Source organism: Gossypium raimondii, chromosome 5 (assembly GCF_025698545.1).
Source record: "Gossypium raimondii isolate GPD5lz chromosome 5, ASM2569854v1, whole genome shotgun sequence".
In the NCBI taxonomy this organism is placed as follows: domain Eukaryota; kingdom Viridiplantae; phylum Streptophyta; class Magnoliopsida; order Malvales; family Malvaceae; genus Gossypium; species Gossypium raimondii.
In genome coordinates, this window is record NC_068569.1 from 25,605,661 (window position 1) to 25,627,515 (window position 21,855).

Below are 21,855 nucleotides of genomic sequence, written 5' to 3' on the forward strand. Positions count from 1 at the left end.
CAATTTGGTACCGATTTTGGGCGTTATGAGGTGCTAACCCTTCCTCGTATGTGAATCGACTCCGAACCCGTTTTCTTAAATTTCAGAGACCGAATCGTTTTAAGGTGAGCCGATCACACCTTAATAAAAGATCGGTGGCGACTCAGCTTTTTGTTTTTAAAGTCGATAACTTATTTTTGTTTTCAAAAATTGGTTTCGATAAATATTTAAAAAATAAATATTCAAGAACTTTTCATTCGTTTCACTATTTTAAACATAAAATATTTATTTTTATATCATAGAAAAATAAAAAATAATTATATATTAAATAAAAATAAAATTGATTCAATTTCGAGTAATTACGATTTTTAAATTTACATTCCATAAATTATTCAAACACCTCAATTCGAGTTAATTGTCATTTTTCTTACTTAGCCCTATCTCCAACATTGCAACATATTTTATGGATAGAAAGTATTTTCTTGTTTCATAATGAAACAAGGTAATATTGGTAAAATATTTAGAAGTACAAAATTAGTTGAAAGTAACAAATGAACTAATATATCAATATTCGATATAATAAAATTTGTGATAGTTAATGCATTATATTTTTGTTAGCCTCAAAAATATTCTTAACTTTTAAAAGTTAATATCATATTGAGATTTTGAACGAGTAAAAATTGATACCTATTTATTACATTATTATATTGGGTAAGAAATTTGTATTGAAAAATTCACCTACCTTTTCCTCTACTCTATTGGAACTTCTACGCGTTTATTAATATTGTGGAGTTACATGCGAGAGTAAACTAAAAGTTTACTACTCCAAATATTTTAATTGTTTGGCATGATTAGTTAAACCATCTTAATCAATAATGTTGTGAAAAGATTTGAGTATTTACATGAATATCTATAAATAACTAGTATGTTCTTGACTTTAAAGAATTCTAATGTGCTGAGTGTCCTTAAAGAATATAGATTATTAGAACCTTATTAGTTAGCTAAAATTGATATTAAATAATAAGGGGTGGCTGACAAGAGCAAAGGCCCATTGGGCTACTCTCTTTGACCTGATAACATGGCCACTATGGAAGAATATGAACTTATTCTTTTTCAAGGCTTAGCATGGGCATAATAACAGAAACCATTAATATATTAGTAAGTTGGGCAAGACAATACATTGATATCCAAACGTGGGTATTGTCTAAAAGTTCCAATGGAGAGTCAAGACAATTATTAGGAGAAGTATTAGGTTAAGTAGGATTAGGGTTCTTTAATGTAGTTAGTCTTTTTCACACAAACACAAAAAATATTAAATTTATTGCATTTTTTAAATGAATATGGGTTCATTTATCCACCAAGTGGATGTTTTGATATAATTCTAGTAGATACATCTACAAAACTAATCATATATGAGTTATCAACTTACAATTTGTCGTTTGTAAGTAATGTAAGATGCAGATATCTTAGATAGATATGTGTTACTTTGAACTTACTCTAGTTGTGTTTTATTTAAATTTCATTTATTTTAATTATTTTAGTTTCTTTGTAATTTAAATTAGCTAGGATATCTCTTCATTGGTTGTTTGTTGAGATTTTTATGTATATGGACGAGGTATCTTTCTTTGTAAATACCTCATCTTGAATGAATAAACTTAAGTATTCATTTCATATATTTATTCATTCTTTTTATGGTATTAGAGCTACTCTTGGAAGGGTATAGGATGGTGACACAAGATGCTCAATTTTATGTGTTTGCAAATAATTTATAAGCTTTAATATTCTTTTCCAAAATCTATATGAAGAGAAAGAATTTATGTTTGGAACTTACACTCAAGCAACAGATGAAGTGTTTTAAAATATGTTGGACTTCATCTTTTATCTTTAAAGTGTGTAACCATATGTATTTTGAAAATTTAGCAACAAAAAAAAACATAATATCATTTTTATCAGTATATATAATTGGTGACGACCCCGAGAAAAATAACTTCAAAAAATTTTGTACTATGTAAAGTGGGCGGCAGAACACCCTTTGGGAAATTATGTATACCGCCCACCCTAATGCCAAGTAGACCTTAGTGGGCCTTTCATGTATTGGTACAATTATATTATCTATTTGGCTTTTAAATCAACATATATAATTTAATCAACCAACTAACTTATTTTCTATTCCAATAGATTAATTAATTAATTAAAATAAATTTAATTCATTCATTTAATCAAATTATTTTCTCAAACTTTATTCTAATTGCATTAAAGTCATTACAAATTTATTGTACCAAAATTTACGGGTAGATAAATTTAATTGTCTTGTTCATTAAAACTGCAATGATTAATTAAATTAATTCACATTTCGAACTTCAATTATTTAATGAATCAAATAATAATTTGAAGAAAATAATGTAACCTAAACTCTTGTTCATAGCAAGAAAACACATTCACTGAAAATAGTGATGCATGCGATCTATTTCTCAAATTCTTCATTTTCATTTATTCACTGTATTGGTTCAAATGCAAATTGTCAAGATTCGTATTGAGCTAGTAGGAGAGACCGATTGGACATATATAATTAAGGTTCAATAATTTGTAATTAAGTATTATCTGGAATGATTGGGCGTAAAGTGTCTGTAGGTGGCTTTTTAAGTCTGCCATCAAATCCTAGGGCTCAACTCTGGACAGGCGGTGGAAACTACCAAGTTGGAGTACGATAGGGGTAGAGGGAATTTCCAATGGAGCAGTGAAATGCGTAGAGATCAAAAAGAACACCAACAGCGAAAGCACTCTGTTGGGCCGACACCGACACTAATACTGATAGACGAAAGCTAGGGGAGCGAATGAGTTCCGACTCTTCGTCTATTAATTACAATATTATTTAATCACGAAGTCAATCCACTTGAAGTATCATGACTGAACTCTCTTCATTATATACCATTATGAAAGTAACTTATTAAGCGTCCGTCTAATAATTTTGTCATATGTGTGTTATCCTCATATGATAACCACTATATCTTCCTTCATGAAAAACTCAATTGCTAACTAATAGTAATTAAATCATTCATTCTAGACAGATAACATGTGATCACGTTACTCTTCTATCTATCATGTAATGCTTATAAGAGGATACCATTTACCATTTATTAGGCTATGAATTCCACTACTGTAAGCAAAGTCATGCAATGTAGAAGTCATATACCCAACGTACCAACTTTTATCTTTATTGCCAATTGAACTCAAGCATTTGTACATAAAGCATATGCGTAACGCATGTATAGTCAGTCACTTACTTAGGATTAAGGTAAGTCATATTATGAATTTTACAAGTGAACAAATCCGTAGATGGATTTAGGATTTATTCCACTTGGATATTATCTGATGTATTGCTAGTCTAGACAATTATACCTATGTTTCTATATTTTGAGAGTTACTACTCCGATACCTAGTACAAGGTATCTCCCCAATTGAACTTGATAAATGACATAATAGTTATTGAATAGACAAGGATCCGTCTTGCTCAAAGCATAAGTATATTTCAAAAAAAAATTTTTACTATAAATATCACAAATCGATTCGATTTTCAAAATTTTATTTTTCTATTATACTAAAAAATCATTTTTAAACCAAAATTTTCCAAACATAGATTCTTCACACTTAATTCTTGCTAATACATGATCCACCACAACTTCCCATGCAAAATTGTCACCTTAATTCCATCCTTTAAACGATTTAGCTCCTCTAGAATATTCACTCTCTCAATCATCCAAGAATTAATCCTGGAATAGTTAGTGGAAATTCATAGCTAAGAACATGATTGTCCACTTAATTTAAGTTTTGGTCTATTTGCTTGTAAGGGCCTTGGTCATTTATTCACTTAACCCTTTTGGTTTCCACTAATTAAATTCTAAATCTCCACATTGGACATGTTACTTTGCGAACTTCTACAAAATAATCCATAGACCATTTTAAAAATAGTTCATTTACGATGCCATATTTAAGGATGCAATTGGATGAAGCAACGCGGATTTTTCTCACCCTGTCCCCGCCTTGAAGCTTGACCAATTCTCCCTGAACCTAAAATTTAATAGGAGATCCGACTTTGACTCCAACTTTGACTCGATCAACTCAAATTTAATTTAATTGTTTTATTTTGAAACAAATGATGTTAATTGTTTTTTTAGACTTAAAACTTAATATATTTATTTACTGAAAGCAAAACAAGGGCCCTATTTGGCAATTGGCTGATAGCCAATTGCAATGATTGGTTTGACCAACTGATTCTATTAACAGTTTATTTAAAAGTGTTTGGTAAAACTTAGCTGATAGCTGAAAGCTGATATGTGTAAAATGACAAATAATAGCATGACAAATTTTGTTGTTAATTATTTATTTGTTTATAATACTTTAGTCTTTATTGTGTGAAATTATTGAAATAAAACACTATTACCAAAGAATTGAAACATCCTTTATGGAAATTAATTAGTGAATATTTTAAAATTTAAATAAACAAATTTCTTAAGGTCCTTTTTGCAAATATTAACCTTGTGGAAATTGATAAATATTAATAGTGTATCCATATAATTGTAAACTATATTCTTAGTGATAATTATGTCATGTTCTTAGTATGTAAATTAGTAATAATTATGTCACACTTTGAATAAATTTGTCGAGTAGCATGTTTCAATTAATATAAAGTTGCATAAAAATCATTTTACACAAGTAAATTGAAAATAAATTAAGCATACATAAATATTCAAGAAATAGATACATATCCAAACAAATAAAAACAAATATTTAAGAAACACAACGTTGTCGTTTAGCTGCCATCAAACTGGTAGTGATGTTATTATGAACTTTTGTCATTTCATTAGTACTCATATGCTCAACTTCTTGAGCGGAAATGTATTCGGTATCCGAAAATGCTTCTTGAGGAATAAAATTCGAATTTGCATCTATGACCGTAAATGTTGGGTCAAGAACTTTACTTAATTTGATGTAGTTATGTAATGCAAATGTAGCACAAGTTATCCTATTTTGATATTGAGACAAATATATTGGCATTTTCGCTAAAACCTTCCACTGCGCCTTTAAAATGCCAAATGCCCTCTCAATATAACTTCTATAAGGATGAATGGGCTCGATTGAAAATTTCTCGTGACAATGTTGATTTTTGTAGATTTACGATGGATTTTGTTTTTGTTTTTTTGAGATTTACTTTGGACTTTGGAGGTGAAAGAGAGTAATTTTTGAGCAAGCATGATCAGATGTCATTCAACATATCTCATTCCCAATCAGCTGTTGAGAAAAGCTGTCCAACCCAGCATTTTTTGTTTTGGAGGTTTTAACTTAATAAGTTCTTACAGACCTTTATTCACCAAATACTATAATTGGAGAGTTTGACTACCTAATTCTCCATTTGTGTCTAAATCATCTAAAAAAGGCCCAAAGCTCTATTTACGGAACACCTACAATATATATCAAGAGCATTTTTTATAAATATCTTGAGGTGGAACAGATTTACCTCAAACCCAATTCGACCTGCTTCAAACTTGATTTTCCAAAAAAATCCGACCCTAATGAATCAAACCCGGTCGGCACCGGTTGATATTGGTTTTATTTTTTTCCACCCTAGCCATATTCAATAAAAATAATAAATAATTTCTGAGAATTATAATGTTAAAATTTTGGAGTGTTTCATACAACTTGATATAATATTGCACGAAATATGTGACATGAAGATAATTTTATGGCTTAGCTGAAAGAATGAGATATTAAAAGAAGTTGAACGAAAGTTATTTTTCCCAAGTTTTTCTTCATGCATAATTTCTAGAAGAATAATGATATAGATGTTCAAAAATTCGTTCTAATGAGATTAGTATATAAAATTAGAATCCGGATATTAAGTGATGTTATTACGAAGAGAGTAAAAATATGTTACGCTTTTAATAATACAGTAATATTAATATTATGCACTCTTTTTATCTCATTGGAATTTACTTGGTAAATATTTTATCAATATGTATATTTTAATTATAGATATGTTATGAGATAAATTATTTTATTATTCATAATATTTTCTTTAATACTTAGTATCACTTACTATTTTAAATTAATAAATTTAATTATTATTTGATTTTAGATATTATGTCAAAAGTAATGTAATGATTGCTTGTAGTTGAACTTGTGATTCAAATTATCTTATCTAATTACTTAATATATATTTTTTCGTTACTTTTAAAATGTTATTTTATGCTCTCAATTAATTTTCAAAATTAATAAATTAAATATATTTTATTAAAAATCCTATTGGAAGGCAGGGAAGTAAGTAATTGATGATGATATTGATATGGTCTGCAACGTCTAGCAATGTTGATGGAAGCCGGCGTGGCAGTGGCACTTATCCCATGTAATGTAGGGATTTAATTAAAAGAATCATTCCTGCCCAACATTTTCCCGCCATGCTCTCTCTCAATCCTAAAACCCTATCCCCTTCCCCCTTCAATCTCAGGTCCTTTCTAATCCCCAAAAAACCCTCAATCTCTTCTCCATCCTTATGCGTTAACTCCACAACTTGCTGTCAACCCAATCAAATTACCGAAAGGGGTATCCTTTTCGACACCGGCGACACCTTTTTCCGCCACGAAAGCGCCACCGGCCGAGACCTCGGGGTCCTTTCAGCTGCACTCTACAAGCAATCCAAAGGCCAATTAAGAGTCCTCGATGCAATGTGCGGCTGCGGAATCCGGTCACTTCGCTACCTCGTCGAATCCAAAGCCGATTTCGTGTTAGCCAACGACGCAAACGAGAGCCACAGGAGGGTTATTTTGGATAATTTAGCACAAGTCGAGAGGTTGGAAGGGGAAAAAAAGAGATGGGTAGTGACGCATTGCGAAGCTAATCGGATTTTAACGGATTGTTATTTGCAAAGGGATTATTTTGATTATATTGACTTAGATTCGTTTGGGAGTGATTCGTCTTTCTTTTTAAGGGCTGCGTTTAGCAGTTTGAAACTTGATGGATTGGTTTATGTTACTTCTACTGATGGGTATTCATCAGGCGGTCACCGCCCTTTTCAGTGAGTTTTCTTTTTTTAACCTCCATTGTTTTTTCTCTTGCAATTTTGGTTGCCACTTTTCAATTTCAAACAATATAACTAATAATTAAAGTTTTGGTCTGTCATGGCATTTCGGTTGCTACTGTCTCTCGTCTTGTCTTGATTGGTTTTATTTCTGCTATTGCTATAGCAGAACCAAATTGAATAGTTTCATTTCATGGTTTGCTCCAATGGGTTTTTGCAACTGCTGATGTCCTAGCATATTAAGAGTTGTCTGTGGACTCATGCTAATGGTTCTTTTTAATGAATTATTTTTCGATTCAGTGCCCTGTTCTCACTGATTTTGCAAATATGAGTTTCGATAGCTGCTTAAATAGTGATGTATAATAGTCTTTCAAGCCCTTATGTGCTCCCTAATGAATCGGATTAGGAATCATCGGTAACCATGACATTGGATACTTTCTGTTTTAATTGTCTCTGATGAGTTAATTATTTCTGTTTATGGGTGTATATATTAGTTCATTATCAGCATTTGGAGCATATGTTCGTCCAATGCCGTATGCAAACGAGCTTGGTTTGCGAATCCTTATAGGTGGTGCTGTGAGGGAGGCTTCTGTTCTAGGCTATCGTGTTACCCCACTTTTTTCATACTACTCTTACCATGGACCTGTTTTCAGAGTCTTGCTCCGAATGAATCGAGGGAAGCTACCTGAGAAGAGGTGATATATATATATATATAAAATCTGTACCTTTTTAGCCGTCTTTTAGTACTTATTTGATGTTTTCATATTAATGATAGGGATTATGGTTTCATCTGCTACTGCAACCGCTGTGGAAATTCTCAAGCAGTTTCATGGGATGAACTTGGTCAAATCAGATGTCCTTGCAATAACTCAACAAAAGTATAATTTCGTTTCATGATGTGTGTGCATTTAACTTTGGTTTTGTGCTTTCCTTTATTTTTTCTGTTTTTATTCCAAGTCATGAAAGCTTCCCTTGCACTCTGCAATGTCAAAAACTGCTTATTCTGTACCTACGTTAAGCATTGTTTCTGCTTTTTCAACTGGAGGGGATACAGGCTTATGCTAAATTTGCTGTCAATTTTTACAGGATGCTGCATCACTTGTTGTATCAGGCCCTTTGTGGACAGGACCTCTTCATAGTGGTGCTTATATCATGGAAATGTTAAATTTGGCTGAGCAGTGGGGGTGGGTGGGCAAAGATGCAGGGACTGGTCTAGAAAAGCTGCTGAAACGGATGTTGGAAGAAAGTGACCCCAGATTACCATTTGGATATATCAAACTGGATGAGGTCCCTCCCATGGTTTTTCCCCCAAAAGCATTTGCTCTTATACTTGAATTGCCTGATGTTAGGTAATGATTTTCGCTTCAACTTTATCAGGTGGCTAGTCGTGCACAAACAAATACTCCTTCCATAAGTACTATCATGAGCAGCCTTCACAAGGTATTCTACTTCTATGTTCTTCTCTGTTCACAAGCATTCGAACTGCAATTACGTAGAAAAGGATGTGTTTTGCTCTTGTAGACATAAGAATATCATGGGACCTAGAATGACTTGCTTTAAGACAAGGAGGGTTTAGCAGAAAAAAAGAATAAAAACAAGAAAGAAATCAGGATAAAGATAGGGTTAGTTTGTGTCATGGCTCAAAACCAGCAATGAAGTGACTGTGTTTATGTTGCAGGAGGGGTATGCAGCAAGTAGATCACACATTGCCCACAATGCGATCAAGACAGATTGTCCAATGGCAGGATGCATCAGGATTGCCAAGAAAATACACGGGTGCTAAGAATTACAAGCTTTGAAGGCATTAATCTTAAGCTTGTAACAGCTAGGGAACAGAAGCTACTCCCTGTTGCCCTACCAGCTGTTATACTCATTTGACGAAGAAAAGCACATTGCAACTCAGCTCTGAACAACCAGACATTTGTAGTCAGATGGATAGAGTTGTTCTAGCTTGTTTGAGTCTTGGAACAGATTTTGCCACTCGCTTGGTTAGAGATGGGATTCGAGTATGTACAAGTAATGCAGAGTTGGGGGTACTCGAGTTTGAGTTGGCAACCAATCACACCGGGATCTGTTGAATCTAAAGATTCAAGCTAACCTTAAATTGTTTGGATCAAGAATATATCACATCTGACCAACTTTTGCGCGTTCTATGTCAGAATGAAAGCCTTTATAAAGCGTTAAAGAATTCCAGTCTGATGCCCTTTGATTCCTACACTACATTTTGAAATAAAATTATATAATACCATTTTACTTGCACGGCCTTACTTGAAAACCCCCATTCAAGAGCGAGGTTCATTTTGGATAATCATATGCAACTAAACAGAAATTATGAAGTTCCAAGTTCCAACAAGTATTCTCAACCACTCAATACTTTCCAGATTTAACAAAGTATCGAACTTTAAAACAATAAAAAAAACTCCCTACATGATCCAAGTTCTCAAAATCCAAGCAACCATATCTCAAAGCAAAAAACGAAATACAAATTCATCTTAAACTTCAAAAGCCTTATGCACGAGCAGGAGCCGCTACACCAGGACGAGGAGCCTGACCAGGCTGACCAGGCTTTGGCATATCATCCTGAAAAGATTTGAAATCAGACAATTAACGAAAGCTTCTGAAAGAAGAGGAAAAAGAAATTGGACATACATTTCAACAACCCTGAGACCATCAACTATACATTGTGTAGTGCAATTAAATTTTTCTTAGCAAATACATTATTCTTTATTATTGAAAAAATATTCCACAGCGAATTAAGTATGCTACACCCAAATGACTGCTAAAATCCCAACAACTATAGCTACCTGTGTAACCCGCCATGCATAATCTATTGGAAACTATCTTATGATGATCAGCGTGCCACCAAAATGGCAACTGATAAAGTGATTTGGATGGATTTTTAACATGAGGGAACAGTCAATCCCAAAAGCAAATAAAATTTCAGCAAAAGGTGCCAGACCACTCCCTTGAAATATGCAAAGGATGGATCACAATCAGAAAAAGTAGGGATCTCTAAGTTTCAGGTGTAGCTAAATTCTACAATCCCTTTGGTCTCTATGAGCTCCAGTCCACATAAATTATCTTAATTCTAAGGAATTTTCCATCCTGTAATGATCAATATGCCACCAAAAAAGGCCACTGACAAAGTGATTTAGATGGATATTGAATTTAAGGGACTTCTTCATCCCTTAAGCACTTAGAGAGTTCTGCAAAAGGGGCAGACATGAGTCCCTAAAGAATAGTATCTTTATAAACATAGCAGATAGAATCATTCTAATGATAGTTGATGACAAAAATCAGCAAAGTCAAAGTTCTACCAGTCCCGTGGATGACTTCCATATATCAGTTATTTTAGATTCAGAGGCATTTTCCATCCCAAAATGATCATAAGCAACCAAATAAGGCAGATGGCTATTAGGTATTAGGGACTAATTCATCCCTAAAGCCATGGAAACTTCTGCTCAAAAGGCAGACTAGCAGCCCCTGAAGATTTTCCAAAAGACCCTTTTCTCATTCTATATAATTCATAGGTTACAAAATCTATAAGGAGTTTATTAGCTCAAATTCCATTAACAACCTTACACTAATGATAACCAACCCAAGCAAGGTGAGAGGAACCACATTCCATTCACATAACAAAATAGATCATTGACAGTGAAAAGCATGATATCAGGGATTATAAGATGTACCCTGCGTCTAATGAAGCGCTGAGGCGGGTCACGTTTCCTCCTGTCAGTGCGGGATCGGACCCTCACAACGTGGGAATGGATCGCACATGAAACACAGTATTGCATCTTCACATACAGCTTGGGCAGAGTGTACGCTACATAACATCAACCAAATGATGAATCCAAAAATAAACAATAAAATCAGAAATTTTGGTTTTATAAGAGGCATTAAATGAGGAATTACTGTCATAGACGCAGGCTTCCTGGACATCCCTGACAGCAGCTTGCTCCACGATGTTCCTCACAAGAAACCTCTTGATTGACTTATCCTTTACCCATTCGAAACAAAAGGGAAAAGAATAAGAAAACAATATATGTGTGAAATGAATCATAATAAAAACCCAAAGACCCAGGTAAGAAAACCATATGTGAAGTACCTTAGGGCAACATTTACCGCAGTTAGAGCAGCGGATGAACTTGACATGGCCACGGCCATGTTTGTTTCGGCCACCATTCCTACGCTTGAATGTCTACAAAGCAATAAAGATCCAATCAGAGTGATCAAATTAGTGAAAAAATATTAAATTTTGATAAAGGCCCAGAAGCAAACAATAAAGATGAAATGAAGAACAGACCATGGCTAGAGGGTTGAAGTGTTTTTTGGAGGCTCTTTGCTTCTGCTCGCTAACAACTAGGGTTTTGGCTTGTAAAAAAAGGGCAAGTTTGGGGGGAAAATGATGTTTTTATATCACGGCGAGTTTGTCTTGTGAAGCCCTAATTTTTTACTTATACAAAAAAAGGGAAAAATTACAAGTTTAGTCACTATTATATGGTTTGAATTACATTTTGGTCACTAAATTCTAAAAAAAGTTATTATGAGATCACTAATGTTATTAATTTGTTATGTTATGGCCACTGAGACATTAACAGTATAACGGTGAGCTAACGTGATCCTTAATAGTATTTTCTTAATTTTTTTCCACCCTTTTCAAGTGAGACCTCTCTCTCTCCTTCTTCTCCTTATCCTTTCCATGGTCTCTTTCTTCAAAAATTTTCCTACACTTTTCTTCCATTGCAAGATATTGGTATTATTTTCATCACGAAATATGATCAATACCAACACATTTTTTATTATTATCTTTATCAACTTCCATAGGAAATAATGACAATATTTGGTAATCGAAAAAGAGTGAAAAATGAAGTGAGAACAAAATAGAAAGAAAAAAAAAGTTCAGAAGGGAAGGTGAAAAAAAAAACATTGTTAAAGGCCACATGAACTTCTTGTTACACCGTTAATGGCAGGTAATAGCTTAGTGACTATAACATAATAAATTGATAACGCTAGAAATTAAATAATAATTTTTAAAATTTATTGATCAAATCGTAATTTGAACCATATATAAGCTGCTAAACTTGTAATTTACTCTTTAAAAATTGTATAGTACCTCAAATTTTTGAGTTATTTATGTTATTTTTCTTTTCTTTTCATGGTTCAATCAATTTTTTATATAAATATTGTTGTTTTAAGATTATTTATTAAAATACACTTTTTAATAAAAATATAAATTTTAATTTTGATATGTGTAAAGATCAGGTCAAATATATTGATTTGAGATTGATTGCTCATAAGTCCAATTACTTGAATTTAATACAATAGATTTTAACATTCGTGAGTGTCGAGTTTCCTTTAAATTAAATTTGAATGATTGTGCATACACATCTTACAAATACTCTCCTCCCTTTTAATTTTTACACTAAAATCCAACCCTAAGTTCCTTCTCTCCTCTCCTAAGCACTCTAACTGTCAAATTCTCTTTCCTAATTTGAAGTTCTATCCATTGTAAAATGGGTCTATTAAGGCTATAGGATCACAAATTAGCATATTGCATAAGCATGGTAAAATCTTCTGTCATGAGATTTTGTTATTATTAAAATTTAATATTATTTTTTATATTGCAATAAATAAAAATTAATTATTAATTATTTTCTCAATTATTAACAAGATAAAAAATAAATTATTTGATCTCGAATAATCTAAGTTTTTTTTAATAACATCAGATTGGGCTTTTATTAATAAAACAAAATTACAAAAACTGAACACTTATAATTCTAAGAAAACGGCCCAAAGCAGATGGCCAAAGGTAAAATAAAATCTAAATAATTTAAAAGTAACTTCTAGAATCAGCATTTATTGCACCGATTCCTTGCCCAATCAGAAATTGTAGAAATCTGCCCTCTCTTCTTCCCATCATTTCATTTTCAATTTGACGATTTCCTTCTTCCAAACTTTTCCTTTCGAACCGTTCCATTTTCTTTTTGTTTTGAAATTTTCTTCCTTCCGTTCTTCCTCTCCTGACGCTTTCTAGTCTGGTTCACATAGCCTATCATTTCTTCTTTGTTCTTCGGCGTACTCAGGGACCTCCATTTCCAGGTATACCTCCACTTTTCTTCTTAGGGTTTCTGTTGCAAGAATATGTGCTAAATTATTTGCGTGCCTTGGTGTGTGTTGGAAGCTGATGTTCTTAAACTCACTTAATTTCTATTGAATATCGTGAATATATGCCCCTATCAGTGATGATCTTGCCCTTTTGTATTGCATTTTTTAATTTCTGTAAGAGAATCTCCTTCAAAGATAACAGACTGCCATCTCTTATCTGCTCCTATATGAACTGTTGCCCGGCAAGCTACTGCTTTCGCAGCAAATGCAGAGTGATGCCGTTGTGGATCTTTGAATAAGATAACAGAACTCTACCTTCATCATCTCTGGCCACAATACCTGAGGCTGAGTATTTCTGGCTTTCTTTGTATACTCCGTCGAAGTTTATCTTTATGAAATCGCGATGTGGGTGCCTCCATCTCTTGTTTTCTATAACTGTTGTTGATTTACTTTTTCCAAGACTAGTTAATTCAGTAATGTAGTTGTTGGTGAAATTTGTAATTTCTTTTCCATTACTGACTTTTCCTTCGTGTATTCTTTTATTTCGGTCTCCTCATATGGCCCAAAGTGCGCAGCAGAATAAACAACTTTGCCAAGGGTTGAGCTATTCTAACACCCAGGTTAGCCACTGTACGAAGTCCGTGCTCTGGTCCATAATAATATTCTGAAATGATAATGCTCTCCATACTTCTGTTGTAACAGGGCATTCTCGAAATAGGTGGTCCATTGTTTCAGCTCTTTCACCACATCTGGGGCAGTTTGTGTTTGCTGATAATTTCCTGTGTTGTAAATTCACTTTTGTAGGCAAAAAGTTCCATGATAGTCTCCATATTGTAATCTTTATCTTTGTTGGTAAATTCAGGCTCCAAAGTTTTTTGTAGAATTTCCTGTAGTTGGTTTGTAAAGCATAAGCTCTAGGATTTTCATCCGAATTCTGTAATAGTTTATAGGCACTTCGGACCGTGAATTCACCCGATGATTCTCCTCCCCAAATAAGGAAATCCTCATGAGGAGTACGTGCCAGAGGGATTCGAAGAATTCTTGCAGCCTCTTCTTCTGTGAAGGTATTGTTAATCAGCTCCCTCTTCCAAAGCCTTTTATTACTATCAATTAACTCCTTAACTTTAAGATCACACATTGAAGTAATCATTGTTGATAATCTAAAATTTACTGCATCTAGGATCCAAGCATCATCATTAACTGAAATAGTAGTGCCCGTACCAACCCTCCAGCATAAACCTTTTGCCAGTAAAGCCTTTGCTGCCCAAATACTTTTCCACACATAAGGACAAGAATTTCCAAGACGGGATTTAAAAAATGATCATTTGGAAAGTGTTTCACTTTAAAAACTTGCGTAACAAGAGCATTCTGATTATTGATAATTTTCCATCCTTGTTTAGCTAGTAAGGATAAATTGAATTGAGCCATATCTCTAAAACCCATGCCTCCCTCCTCTTTAGAGCTGCACAAAGCTTTCCATTGACACCAATGAATCCCTTTCTTCCTTTGGCCTTTTTGCCACAAGATTCTAGCAAACAAATTTTCAAACTCCCCACAAAAAGATTTTGGTAGAAGGAAGCATGCCATAGCGTAGGCTGGTATTGCTTGAAGTACTGATTTTATGAAAACCTCCTTACCTCATTGTGAAAGAAATCGTGTACTCCAATTCTCGATCCTCTGCTTAATCTTGTCCTTGAGATTCTGGAAAGATTCCTTCTTTTTCCGTCCTACCACATTGGGAAGTCCTAGATATTTTTCCATATTTGTTGATCGCCTTATTCCCATTTCAATTGAGATAGTTGCTTTGTCCCCTTCCACTATATTAGTGCTGAAGAAAATCGTGGACTTATTGAAATTTACGCATTGACCTGAACACTTCTTATATTCCTTCAAAATATCTTTTAAGATCTTTGCTCTATTCTTTGTAGCTTCACTAAACAGAATACAATCATCCGTAAATAGTAAATGTGAGATCGTCGGGCCCTTCTACTAGCCTTAACTCCTTTTATCAAACCCTCTATTGTTGATGTCCTAAGTAAGGACGAAAGTCCCTTACTACAAATTAAAAAAAGAAAAGGGCTAAGTGGATCACCTTGTCGAAGTCCTCTGGTGGGTTTGAAAACATCACCTTTCCTTCCATTGATGTTAACTGTGTAAGAGACTGTAGAGACACATCTCAGAATTAATGACACCCATTCTTCTGCAAAACCCATACGTAACATTACTTCCTTCAAGAATGTCTACTCAACTCTATCATAGGCTTTACTGATGTCTAACTTGATTTCCACGTATCCTTTTTTCCCCGTTCGTTTTTTACGAAGTGTATGAAGAATTTCATAAGCAATCAACACATTATCAGAAATTAATCTTCCCGGGATGAATGCACTTTGAGCATTGTTAATACATCTGTCAATAAATTCCTGTAGACGATTAGCAATAGTTTTGGCAATAATTTTATAAATAACTGTGCATAGACTAATAGGCCTAAAGTTGACAAGATTTGTGGGATTTGGAGTATTCGGAATAAGTACAATCTTGGTAAGATTGGAGTCTTCAAAATTTTGACCATCATTTAGAACTCCCAAACAAAAGGTTTCAACATCTTTCCCCACAATATGCCAGTATTTTTGAAAGAAAAGTACCGGAAAGCCATCATAGCTTGGTGCTTTTGTGGGTCCCATTTTTGTTACTGCCCGAAAAATCTCTTCTGCCGTATATTTTGCCAGTAGGTTTCTGTTGATATCTGGAGAAATGCTATTCTTGATACCTGACAGAAGATGAGAAAGATTTCCTACCCCATTAGATAAAAAAAGATTTTGGAAGTATTTTGTGGCAGTCTCATTAATTTCTAATTCTTCAAATATCTTCTTTCCATCATTTGTGACCAGCCTGTTTATTGTGTTGATTCGTTTCCGCATTGAGGCATGCTTATGGAAAAATGCCATATTCTTATCCCCTAGTTGGAGCCAATTTACTCTTGCTCTTTGTTCCCAGTACATTTCATCTTTATCAATCTCCAGATTTAAATGGATTCTCGTATTAATTATATGTGCCATTGTATCCTCATCTCTCTCTTTCTCCATTAAAATTTTTAACTCCTTTGTGAACTTATTCGTCAGCTCCTTTTGGGCCTTCTGTATTGATTTTGCCCATCTTGACAGACTGGTCTGTAATCTTTCAAGCTTTTCAACAATAGATCCATTTGACGACTTCCATGAATTCTTAATCTCCTCTTCAATTGACTCATTTGCAGTCCACCATGCCTCAAACTTAAATCTTGGGGTTCTTTTGAAGTTATCAACATTATTTGTACTAATGAAGAGAGGGCAATGATCGAAAAGTGAAGATGTTAAATGGTGTATATTGCCTATTGGGAACAACTTCATCCATTCTTCATTTGCAACACCCCTATCCAATCTTTCTCTAATATTTGTACTCGGTAGATTCTCTCTCTCCCAAGTGTACCATGCTCTCGTATATCCCACATAAATGAGTTGACATTCTTCCAATACCTCCCGGAATGCTTCCATCCGTTTCTCCTCCCTCGGCTGACCTCCATTCTTTTTAAAAGAATACATTATTTCATTGAAATCGCTACTAACAAGCCACAGATAGTTTTGTTCCTATCCTAAAAATCTTAGTAAATTCCATGAGGCAGTTTTATTCTGAATATAAGGTGACCCATAAAATCCTGTGAATCTCCATTCTTTACTAACATCGTCTTCTTTGATCAACACATCAATATGATTATTTGAGAAAGTTTTAAGACTAACCTGGGTTTCCTCTTTCCATGCTAGGCAGATCCCTCATTTCGTACCTTCTACTCCTACATCAAAACCATTCACAAAACCACACTGTCTCCTAATTATCTCCATACGTCTTTCATTAACTTTAGTCTCCATGAGGAAGACTATTTGGGGCTTATTTTGCTTCAGTAAAAACTGAAGCCTTCATACTGCCCGTGGATTCCCCAATCCACGAACATTCCAGCATATAATTTTCATTGTGTCCGGTCGGCGTGCCTATTGGTAGCCGCCGATCTATTTTGGGTGGGGTTCTCTCTCATTAAATTTGTTTCAGCCTCGTTTATTAAAATTTGACCTTCACATTGCCTCCTCTTTGCTGCTCATTCCCGTGTCTCTTTTATGTTGTAATCCTCATATTCAATCTCTGTCAATTTCCTTTCCTGTAATTTACTTTCTGTGCCATGATAATTCAACACTTCAACTGGTTCAACTATTTTCCAACTGGATTTCCTGGCTGGCTTTTTTGAGTCTTCGACTGTGATGCCTTTCTCTGACTTATTCCAGTCTACTTCACCCATATTTTGCGTTCTTGTCTCTTTTGTTGTTATTTTTACCCATGAATCCTCTTGCACTTCTTGGATCATACCACTACTTTTACCACTCGGTAAGTACATCTCTTGGTCCTCCTTACCACCTCCTGTATACGAACACTGTGGTTGTAGTTTTCTTGTTAAAGCGTTAAATTTCAGGCTCTCCCTGCCAACCAAATTTAGTTCTGCTTTCAGTGCTAAAGAGAAAGGTGGGTTTTCTCTAATTCTATCTTTTTCTGCAGGTTGTATTACTGTGCATTCCTGGAGATCATGCCCCAGCTTTCCACAGCCAAAACAGAATTTCGGTAGCTTTTCGTACTTAAAAGGAATCCAATATCTATTCCCATTGTCTCTTAAAACAAATATACCCCTAGGAAGGGGTTTTTGTACGTTTAATTTAATTCTAAGGCGACCAGAACTCACCATTGATTTCAGATCTGAGAATGCCTCCAAAAGTAACCCCTATGGCATGCAAGAGATCTTTTTTTGTCAAATTCTGGTAAGCACGATCCAATCTTGATCCAGAACAGGGATGAAACAAGTCTGATCTGATCTCTTTCCACTAGATTAGTCAATCGATCAAAGATAATTAGATTATTCCTAAACAACCATGGCTGACCCTCCATAACAGTTTCTAAATCTCCCTCTAATTCAAACACAATCATAAAAAGGTTTTGCCCTACCGATTGGATCTCAAATTTCCTCTTAGTTTTCCAAATACTTTTCATCTGCGCTTTGAAACTATCCGGATTGTAGGATTTCTCTGTCCAAATAGTACAGATTAGAGTCAATTTCTCGTTTGGTTCCACCATCGAGCTTTTGACTGATAGTTGTATAAGCTCTTCCACCAATAAGGAGACTTCATCTCCCCAAACCCGTCGTTGCCACCACTTTCCGTCATCCCAAGCTGCAGCAGCCACTGTTTTTGCTAGGATACTAGGGATAGCACTCTTGGCTTCTAGGGTTCTCCACTTGAATAATCTAAGTTTTAAAATCCTCAAATATGATTGAATTATAGATTAGTTAAAAACATCAGATTTAAACAAGTATCTTAGGTACCTCACTTTCAGTGCTTGGGAAAGTTGCTTGTTGCCTTAGTTAAACGATAGAAGTTAAAGATCCGTACTTTTTATTTTCCTTGCAGTAAAGTGACTTTAACATTGAAAAATGTAACTCTACTCACATGTTTTCCTTGCCTTTGATCTATAGGCAGTACTATCCACATTATCGAGTACAAAACCTTAAAATAAGAAAGATGTGGAAGGGTGTTGAGTGAAGTTTACATAGTAGGAAACACTAATTGAGGAGACATTAGTTACCGATACAAATGGCAAAGACCTCGATCGATAGGCCAAAGCTTACATACCATACATAATCAAAGGAATGCTAATGCTTTACATGTTTGGCTATTTTATGCATTATATATACCCATTTACTGACAAACTTCCATTTAACTAGGACATTCAATTAGGGGTTTGCAATTATGGCTTTTCTCTACTAGGTGATTTATAAGACAACGTAGATAGAGATCGATGAAATTTACTATTGATGTCTACTGGTATATGATGCAGATACTATTTGTAAAACTATAATGTCCCTTTATCAACAATGTAAAACTATAACCATAATTGATATATTAGAACACACTAAATTATAAATATTTATAATAAGTCCTACATTTAATATTTGAATAGATTTGGACTACCTTGGATCATACAAGATTTGATGAGAAATCATTCTACATGCATATGAATAAGTAATTTATTTGTATAATTGTATTTAATTAATATAATTATTATCATAAATGAATATAATTATATTTATTATAATTGTTTGTTGTAATAATCATTTTAGTGGTTTTGGGATCGATTCCGCGTATGAGTCCGTAGATATTATTTATTTAATATTTACGAGGTCATTAGTGTCATATTAAAATTTGGTTCGATAATTTTGATGTTTGATTAAGTAATTAAAGAAAAAGAACTAAATCGTAAAATTTGTAAAAGTCAATTGCTATTAGTGTTTAGGTGGAAATTGAGAATAAATGTATACGGGGATGGTTTTAAATGGCAATTTAGCCATAATATTATTACTAGTGGACGGTTGATGCCTTTGGTTAATGAAATTAAAGGTTAAATTTAAGGGTAATTTAGTAATTAGTTAAATATGTTAACATAAAAAAAACAATTTAACAATCTTCTTCATTCTCTAATGTTCCAACCGATTTCACCATTTTTAAACCTTGGAAGCTTCGGCCTTGTGTATATCTTTGCATGTAAGTTCATTTTTACTCGTTTTTCATAAATTTTATGTTTTTGAGATCGTTGTAGCTCAATCTAGTTAGTCCAATGACAATTTTGAAATACTGTCAAAGTTTTAAAAACTTGCCATTGATATTCTTGAAGCATTTTAGTTGTTAATGGTTTAGTTTGAAGCTTGAGCATGAATTTGGACTAATTTGTAAAGTTATTTTTAATAGTTTTGAGTTTAGGGACTAAAATGATAAAATATTGAAATTTTTTGGTTTTCTTGTAAAATTTTAGAATTAGAAGGTTGTATAAGGATGTTTATGAATTTGGCACTTAGGGTTAGGAATTAATTGTGAAAATAAACTTGTTTCGATTTTAGGGACTAAATTGAATGAAGTGTAAAACTTTAGGGATGAAAAATGATAATAGGATTTAATATGCATTAAATTACATGTTATAAGATAATTGAGGTTGATAAATTGAAATAAATTACTATATAAATCAAGAATCGATAGATAATCGTGGACAAGAGAAAATTGATAACTAGTCCTTGATATTGCTATCTTTGCTGTTTAGCCCTGGTAAGTTCATACGATATTATTTTGTATAATTTAGTAATGTTATTATTGAAATTCTATATTTTGGTGACATTGGTTATAAATTGAAATGTTACGATTGAATTGATAGGAAAAAGTGTTGATATGGAAAATGTTATACATTTATATGTATCGAGCTCAAATGAACATAGGATAGAATACAATTGGCATGCCAATAGTTTATTTTGTGCACTGTATGGGGTTTAATTGTGATGAGATGATGATATATGACATGTTATTATTCACTGGGTATATGGAATTCAGCATTTGTTGCGAATTACTAAGTTATATTTATAGTGATCCTAGAATGATTCTTGGGGCAGATGTAAAGCCTATGGGCTTAGCACTTGGTGCCTAGGTATGTTTTTAGAGGGATGTTAGCTTACGGGCTTGGCACTTGGTGCCCAAGCGTGTTCTTGGTTAGATTAGCTCAGTTGAGCATTTTAGCATGTTTTGGGTGGAAAACTGCATATTCATATCTGTTTATTTCTGTTCATCGGCAGAATTGTGTTCGTTAAAGGATAAAATGATTTGTATTGAGATTTGATGATAATGTCTTGTTGATGTCTTCAAAATATATTTGCATATGCTTATGGATATTATGTAGTAACTTGACAGGAAATGATCTTGTTAGCTTGGATGGATATATGATTTGTGTATACGAAACTCACCTATTGACACGGTTGTGATGACAAGATTGAATGTTAGTTAATTGTCTTGTAAATTTATAAATGTGACATAAGGTGTGCATTATCGTTTTCAACCTATGAACTTGCTAAGCTCTATTGAATTTTATTCGTGTTATTTTCGTGTTTCTTTGTTGATTTTGTTTTACGGAACCAGATGATCGGATCAGCTTAAAGATCACACTATCCAACCATCTTTTGGTAGACTTTGAAACCATTATAATTCGATTTTGTGGCATGTAATAGTGATAGCTTGTTTATGTATGTAAGTGTTCTTTACAAATGGTATGTTTAAGCTTATATAGAAGTTGTATGCTTGTTGGTCAAAAGTATGGTTGATCATGGCTTGGTATAGAGATTTGAATGTGATATTGAGTTTGACATGTGTTGGGATGTAGATATATATATATATATATATATGATGGAATGAAATACATATGGATGAGTTGTAATGTGGTAGTTGGGATGGCATGAAATGACATGTACATGGTTTCTTTGATTGATAAATGTGTTATTCTATTTTCGGACATGCATGTCATTAGCAGTGAGATTATCCAATATAATAATTTTGAAGCATCACAAATATAGATTGACAGTGGCATTCTCGAGTTACAGAACCTGTTGGATTGATTGAATTTGCGCCACCTATTATCCAAGCGCGTCTGTATCCTTGTATCACTTGAGCAATTGATTCGGTCTATCATATGCACATTTTGTTCTTTGATAAGGATGTCAATCATGAACATGTTAAGAATTTGGCCAAAGTTTACGCAAACATTTAGAGTTTCGAGGAACTTTTGCACACCTTATTGCATCCGTCCGGTGCAACAAT

At 33.7% G+C, this 21,855-nt stretch overlaps 2 protein-coding genes, 1 long non-coding RNA gene and 2 other non-coding genes across 5 annotated transcripts; 2 read left to right on the top strand and 3 right to left on the bottom strand.

The window, feature by feature from the left end:
* The first annotated feature begins 6,314 nt into the window (after nt 1-6,314).
* On the top strand, nt 6,315-9,299 carry LOC105770416 (tRNA (guanine(26)-N(2))-dimethyltransferase). The gene is made up of 6 exons (XM_012591612.2): nt 6,315-7,048; nt 7,546-7,746; nt 7,827-7,929; nt 8,138-8,338; nt 8,429-8,491; nt 8,730-9,299. Exons 1-6 carry the CDS (start codon nt 6,432-6,434, stop codon nt 8,832-8,834), a joined length of 1,290 nt encoding a protein of 429 aa, XP_012447066.1. The 5' UTR covers nt 6,315-6,431; the 3' UTR covers nt 8,835-9,299.
* Nucleotides 9,300-9,319: 20 nt separating this feature from the next.
* On the bottom strand, nt 9,320-11,503 carry LOC105770417 (40S ribosomal protein S26-3). Its single transcript, XM_012591613.2, has 5 exons — nt 11,355-11,503; nt 11,157-11,249; nt 10,964-11,048; nt 10,741-10,874; nt 9,320-9,631 (listed from the first exon to the last, which is right to left on the bottom strand). The coding sequence occupies exons 1-5, from the start codon at nt 11,355-11,357 to the stop codon at nt 9,560-9,562; spliced, it is 387 nt and encodes a 128-aa protein (XP_012447067.1). The 5' UTR covers nt 11,358-11,503; the 3' UTR covers nt 9,320-9,559.
* Nucleotides 10,145-10,247, bottom strand: LOC128041493 (small nucleolar RNA snoR99). The gene has a single exon (XR_008196512.1). It is a non-coding gene; the product is annotated as a small nucleolar RNA snoR99 (small nucleolar RNA).
* On the bottom strand, nt 10,415-10,499 carry LOC128041494 (small nucleolar RNA snoR99). The gene has a single exon (XR_008196513.1). It is a non-coding gene; the product is annotated as a small nucleolar RNA snoR99 (small nucleolar RNA).
* Nucleotides 11,504-13,452: 1,949 nt separating the features above from the next.
* Nucleotides 13,453-14,256, top strand: LOC128041183 (uncharacterized). Its single transcript, XR_008195845.1, has 3 exons — nt 13,453-13,561; nt 13,725-13,776; nt 13,859-14,256. It is a non-coding gene; the product is annotated as an uncharacterized LOC128041183 (long non-coding RNA).
* Nucleotides 14,257-21,855: the final 7,599 nt, after the last annotated feature.